This window comes from Misgurnus anguillicaudatus, chromosome 5 (assembly GCF_027580225.2).
Source record: "Misgurnus anguillicaudatus chromosome 5, ASM2758022v2, whole genome shotgun sequence".
Classification (NCBI taxonomy): domain Eukaryota; kingdom Metazoa; phylum Chordata; class Actinopteri; order Cypriniformes; family Cobitidae; genus Misgurnus; species Misgurnus anguillicaudatus.
In genome coordinates, this window is record NC_073341.2 from 16513150 (window position 1) to 16519879 (window position 6730).

At 33.0% G+C, this 6730-nt stretch overlaps 1 protein-coding gene and 1 long non-coding RNA gene across 3 annotated transcripts; one reads left to right on the forward strand and one right to left on the reverse strand.

The window, feature by feature from the left end:
- Positions 1–688: 688 nt before the first annotated feature.
- On the forward strand, positions 689–2162 carry LOC141363870 (H-2 class II histocompatibility antigen, A-U alpha chain). The gene is made up of 4 exons (XM_073867377.1): positions 689–746; positions 1094–1336; positions 1506–1786; positions 2024–2162. The coding sequence occupies exons 1-4, from the start codon at positions 689–691 to the stop codon at positions 2144–2146; spliced, it is 705 nt and encodes a 234-aa protein (XP_073723478.1). The 3' UTR covers positions 2147–2162.
- Positions 2163–3652: 1490 nt separating this feature from the next.
- On the reverse strand, positions 3653–5246 carry LOC129429934 (uncharacterized). 2 transcript variants are annotated; one of them, XR_012369422.1, is made up of 5 exons: positions 5136–5246; positions 4997–5043; positions 4796–4846; positions 4365–4432; positions 3653–4237 (listed from the first exon to the last, which is right to left on the reverse strand). It is a non-coding gene; the product is annotated as an uncharacterized lncRNA (long non-coding RNA). The 2 variants fall into 2 exon arrangements; XR_012369421.1 differs by having other exon boundaries at positions 3654–4237; positions 4997–5060; positions 5136–5225.
- Between the last annotated feature and the right edge of the window lie 1484 nt (positions 5247–6730).

The window sequence follows — 6730 nt, forward strand, 5'->3', positions numbered from 1 at the left end:
TTCTCAAGCCAACTTAATAAACACCAAAAGTGTGTTGCCTTATTTGTTAACTGGCACCATTGGCAAACATGCAGCAAGGATTGCTATGTAAAGTGTGTGTAAAACTAAGATTTGGATCTTTTTAAACTCAGTTTTCACCGTATGTAATTTGGCTTATTATATGGTTATTATATAATAATATAATAACATATTTGATAAATATTTTGTCATTTCACTACTTCTTTCTCCAGAAAAAGAATGATCAATGTCAACATTTTTAGCCAGGGAGGAATCCCAAATTTGGTTGATTTGAAAAGGAATGAGCCTCATGTCATTCAGTATATGCTCTCATGCTTTCAATTTAAATAATAAAGCTCTGTATAAAAATATTGTGGTAAAGGTTTTAAATCTTATAGATAGTGAGAAAGACAAGTATGGTACCAGGTCTCCATTGATAATGATGTTTGAAAACTGTCATATATTTAATGTTTTTATGTTCATTTTAGATTAAATGTTAAAGGTTAGATGGATTAAATGTTGGTAGGTGTGTAACAAGAAACAATTTTTTTTTGCCAAGATACACGAGGATCATAGTGAAGGGCAAATTCTGATTGGTTGAGGTGATTCTCTGGCCCATAGGGAGGAGTAATGACTTTTCATACTAGTAAGTGTTTGTTTCTAGTGCCTGGTTCATATATCTCTGAGAAAGATGGAGCTGTCTATGTTCATTCTCATGCTTGCTGTGCATTTTTCATCTGAGTTTAATGGTAAGTAAATTTGCTAATAATATTGATGTTTAATAGTCTTAGCACTAAGTTGTGCAAATACTTGTAAATAGTTGTACAAAGTAATATGACATTGCAAAACCTTTTGTGTCTAATATTTATTTTCCTAGCATTATCTTTATAAACTATTAATTGAAAAGGAGATTCAGGATAGGATTTTGGCAAGGGACAACTCTGCAATTGAAATTACTGGTGTAGTTTAATCTAATTAATATAACTGATTTAATAATGAAATAATTCTCTTTATTCATTATACTTTATATTTTTTATGCAGTTATTTTGTTTACTTGAGGGATTATGTTGATAACTACCTTCAATATTTTTTTCAGTTCATAATGATTTTAAATTAATTGGATGTTCAGATACAGAGAAAGAGTATTTGTTCGGATTTGATGGAGAGGAACTGTTCCATTCAGATTTTAATAAAAAAGAAGGAGTAGTGACAGTGCCTGAGTTTGCAGATCCCGTCAGCTTTCCTGGATTTTATGAGCAGGGTGTGGTGGACCAAGAAGTTTGTAAACAGAACTTGGCCATCGCCATTAAAGCTTACAAAAATCCTCGTGAGGAAATGGGTAACTCAGATGTTTTATTTAATTTTATGATGTTTCTATCAGGCATAGTTAGCAAAATTTTGTTGGACATAGCAGCCAAAATGAAAATTCAAGTTTTCGTTCATGTGTTTGAGATATCTAATGGAAATCTTGTACAGGTAAGGGTCATTGCATTTCTTTTTGTTCACAGACAAACCTGATTCTTCTATCTATGCTAAGTATGACGTGCAGTTGGGTGTTAAGAACGTCCTGATCTGTCATGTGACTGGACTCTTCCCACCACCTGTCAGAATCTCATGGTCTAAAAACAATGTGAAAGTGACAGAGGACACAGATCTTAGCCAGTACCGCAGAAATAATGATGGCACCTTTAACATCTTCTCAACTCTGAGGTTTACACCTAAAGAAGGAGACATTTATAGCTGCACTGTGACGCATAACGCTCTTGATCAACCTCAGACCAAAACATGGGATGTAAGTGTGAGTTTCGCATACATACATACATACATACATATATATATATATATATATATATATATATATATATATATATATATATATATATATATATATATATATATATATATATAATATGGTTTATTACAATAAACAATTGACATAATTAAAAACCCATTCACTCAACAACAAATAATATAATAGTCCTACAGTAATATAATTGGTAATAAAATATTTTATGTATGTTTTTCAGATGTAAATATTGCTCTGCCCAGTGTTGGTCCAGCTGTGTTCTGTGGAGTGGGTTTGGCGCTGGGGCTGCTGGGGGTCGCTGTTGGTACTTTCTTCCTCATTAAAGGAAACAACTGCAACTGAAAAACTTGGAGGCAAATTTTAAAAAAATACCTTGCAATTATTTCTGGTGTGACTGCAGATGAAGTCATTTTCTCATGGTACCAAAGGAATGTACAAGAGTGCATCATTCTGTTCATAATTTGTAATTTTAAATGTTAAATATGAATAGATGCATATAGTAAACCCATTACTAAAAATAGCCTGCTTAATACTGAATTATTCAAGAATTCTGCAATTATCTAACACCTTTGGTTCCTACTTTTGATTCTTATATTGAAATATCATGACATGATTTTTGATCTTTTAATAAAATATTACATTTACAATTTATTATAAATATTCACTGGAGATAACAAGTTAAAGATACATTTGAACCATTTAGACTTGTTTTAATTAATCCAAAACATTTTTGGCTTTTTATTCACATGATCTTGTATATTTTGTGTTATGCATACAAAATAAATATTCAGTTATCTTATTGTTTGTCTTCTGCCAAGAATTGCTTGTCAGTAGTAAAATAAAGCTGCTCATAAAACATGTGAAAGATTTGCATACTGTGCAGTTAACAGAAGATTGCACAGCTATTGCAAAGCCCAGGAGCACCCTTTCTTACAGTTTTACTTAAAAGTGTACTGTATGGACTTCTGTTCTATAATGGTGTATAGCCTAAAACGGCATATCAATTTAATAACTGTCAGTCCCCTTTTTGAGCATAAACATCAACATTCTTTATAAACAAAATGTTTGTAATTCAATAATGATTTACAGACCTAAGGCTGGTCTCTTTTGAAAGAAATATCATTTTTTTAAATATAAAATAAAATTATTTAAAAAATCGTCTTGTGAGGCTTCAGCACCTGAACCACAAAAGGCCACTAGAAATGCTTCAGTGGTATTACTTAATGGTATGTATTTTATGAGGCATATGTGACTCTGGACCACAAAACCAGTAACATTTATATTTATAAATCAATGCTGGATAAGGGGTTGTGTACACCAAAACTTTTACGCCCGCTGCCGGCGCATGTTTTCAATTGTTTCAATGGAAGCTCAGCGTTATTCAAATAAGCCAGCAGCTAGCGGGTTTTTTTTCCGCGCTGACCCAGATAGCAATTTTGTTCCGGCCCAGCTCCGGCCCACACAACCAGTTTTTCCTCGGCCCACATACAATGAAGAATGGTGGCCCTACAGTGGCCCAGTTCTGAATTACAGACAAGGCCCACACATGTGCCATAACTGGCCCATGTCTCTGCCAGATAAAAGCCCATAATCAGCCCAAACCTGGGCCAGAACAGGTTCTAACATCGGTACCAGTTCTCAGCCATAGGTCAACCATATTAAAACCAGCATTTAACCAGAACTTTCATAACTGAGCCATAACTCAGCCTAATCTTGCCCAAATTATATTAATAAATACATCACACAAAAAATTACTTTCAAATTGTTTCCCTTTTTATTAAGCAATAACACACAAGTCAATAACACTACAACATTGTATGTGTTAAAACTCTTCTAGTATAAACTGCCAGCAATAAACAAAAATACTAGTTCATTTAAATACATTATTGGAATGAATCTAACACCAACAACTTAAATTACAAAGCAATTTCATCCTTAGTAAACAAACAAAAGTTTAGAACAAACTGATAATAAAAAAAAACCTTTGTGACAGTTACATTGATGTGTGAAATGTAGTTTGCCCAAATTACCAGCTATACACAAATACAGAAGTTTTCACGGAAATTAATATATTAGCATGAATTGAAATTGAAATGAATTACCATGGGTAAATACAAGTTTAAACCAAACTGAACTTAAAAGTTAGTTAATTAGAAACTTCATGTGTATTTGAAACCAACTCTACAGCCAGCCAGCAAAGATACAAGTTTCAGTTAAAGTATTAGCATGAATCTAACTTAGGTAATTTCAAATAAAATGAAAAATTAAAACAATACAATTAATAAAAATGAAAAAAAATCAAACACTAATAATAATCTAGGTGTATGAGAAAGTGTTCCTATTCAGGATTGTCCTCAACAAGAAGTACTGCTTTCCAGCCTCTCTTTTCTTCTCAGCTCCTCTTTCCATAGATGTAAACATTACAGCAGCCCACTGTTATATAAAAGAAAACCGATGCAAATCAATAATTGTTATGAAGCAAAAGACATATAATAAAGTAATTAAAAGCATAAAAATATACTTCAAAACAGACAGTTAGATAGAGAATTAGAAGATGAACCTTTTAGGATGAACTGCTTCTGTTTTCTTCCTCAAGTTGCTTTGGATGAAAATGTCTGCGTTGAATGTCTAAATAAAATGAAACATAGCTTAAACCTTAAAGAGGTACTTTTCATTTAGATACAAAGCAAATGACCAAATGAGATATGTTCTAAGCATGTACTTAAAATATATTATATTAGGAATATCCCCATTATTATTTACCATGAAAATTAAGTCAAATCAATATAAATGAAAGAGGAGTGAGTAAACAACAATTTATGAGAAGAACCATATACTGCACGACTTCTAAGGTCTTCACAATTGCTATCATACTTTACCTATGAGAAATTCAACTTTGCAATATAATTCTAAAGATTTGTCAAGTATTGATTTTAGAAGCAAACAAATTAACATTAAATTAAATGGTGGCCATGATGTACTGTCACTAACCTGAATGTCACCTCCTCCTGTCCTGTCAGCATCATTGTCTCACCTCTTTACCTGAAGCAAACACAGCAGATGATTAACAGACAATAATTTCACAGTATTCCATATATTCAAAATATTTGTATTTTTACCATTTTCCTTTGTATTCAACAATGCATTTCGGGTAACTAAAGTAATGTTAGGCTATTGTCAGTTCTTACTCACCTAATGAATGAAACCACTGTCCAGCCCTCTGTATTTATCAGCTTTCACTGAAATCACAATGTGACTATTTAGCCATATAGAACAATCTTTTGAAATATAAACACAAAGATGCAAACATGAGCCTCAATATTAAATTTACCTTAATGTGTCTATTAGAATATACACCCCATCATCCTTCTTTTGTCCCACTCCAGAGTCTTCATGTCTTGATGAACACAGACCTGATACACTTTCACAAAAAAATAAAATTAAAAATTACAGAAATACATTTTCAGATAAATATTATTTTTTAAATAAATGTTCTAACAGCAGGAAGACCAGATAACCAGGTTCGATTACTTCATTATAATATGATCACAGTAATTCTTAACCTGATTGAAAACAGCTAATTTAATATCAATTTTTCACACGGACAATATAACGCATTACATTACACATGAATCTAGTAAACGTTTGCATCCCTTCATACGTTTGTTAGACATTTAGGGGCGGTTTCTCAGACCAGGATTAGCTTAATCCAGGACTAGGCTTTAGTTTAATTAGGAAATATAACTAGTTTTAACAAACATGCCTTACTAAAAACATTACCTGTGTGCATTTTGAGGTAAAACAAAGGGCACTGATATATTTTAAGATATGTCATTGCAAGAAGTTGTGTTCAGTTTGGAGAGCTCTTAAAAGCGTTTAAGTCTAGGACTAGTCTAATCCCTGTCCAGGAAACCGCCCCATAAACAAAAACATTTTTATGATTGAAAAAGTTTAAATATTTAAGTTCAGGTACTTACTAGTTATCTTTCATCCTTCTGCCTTTGAAATCTGTGTCTGTTATGATTGATTGACGCGGCGTAAATGTTACTCCTGTTCTGACGGTAACCCCGCCTATTGGTTCAATTGATTGGCCGCCGCTCGGCTTGCGTCAACAGGAAAGCTCGTCTGCTGTTATGTGATTGGCCAGTGGCACTCGCATTTTTTTATTTGATTGGACATCTCAATCATTTCTGACAAGGTGTTCAAAGAAATGCTGCGTTGCGGGAACTGACAAACGGATGACGTTAAAATACAGCGAGAGCGATTTGAAATCAGAAACCTGCCCATGATCATTCGAGTCGCTCTCGCAGTACTTTGATGTAATCCGCGTGTAGGTTCTTGTTGCACTGCATAAATAAACTGTGCATCCTAAAAGTAACGCGAAGGTTAACTGGCACAAAGATTTGATCTTTTTTAATACAGGCAAAAGCACAGTGAAACATATTGTGTATTTCTACAGTATCTAACATCTGATTGTACACAATGATAGTTTTACTTAGTCATTGAAGTCAGAATTCTTCAGCAGGAATAAACTCCCGCTACAATGAAAGTCGCGCAAAAGCAAGTTTAAATCGAATCGTTCCATTGTGCTTTTAAATTCAGAAAAAAATCTTCTGGAAGTTCAGGGTCATTTGAACAAAATAATCTTGACCCATGATCTGAAGGCATGTTTATGTGATTAAAATGTAGACAAACATTATTTTTTCCAATATTAACTTATTTTAATACAAAACTAACATTTTATTTAATAAAGGTTAAATTTACATTAAGATTAAGATAGCCTGAAAATCCTTCAATTCGTATAATTATTTATTATAAAACACAGTATTTCAAATGTGGCTTACAATCACTAGACTGATCTGGTCCACAATCACTAGACTGATCTGGTCCACAATCACTAGACTGATCTGGGCCACAATCACTACA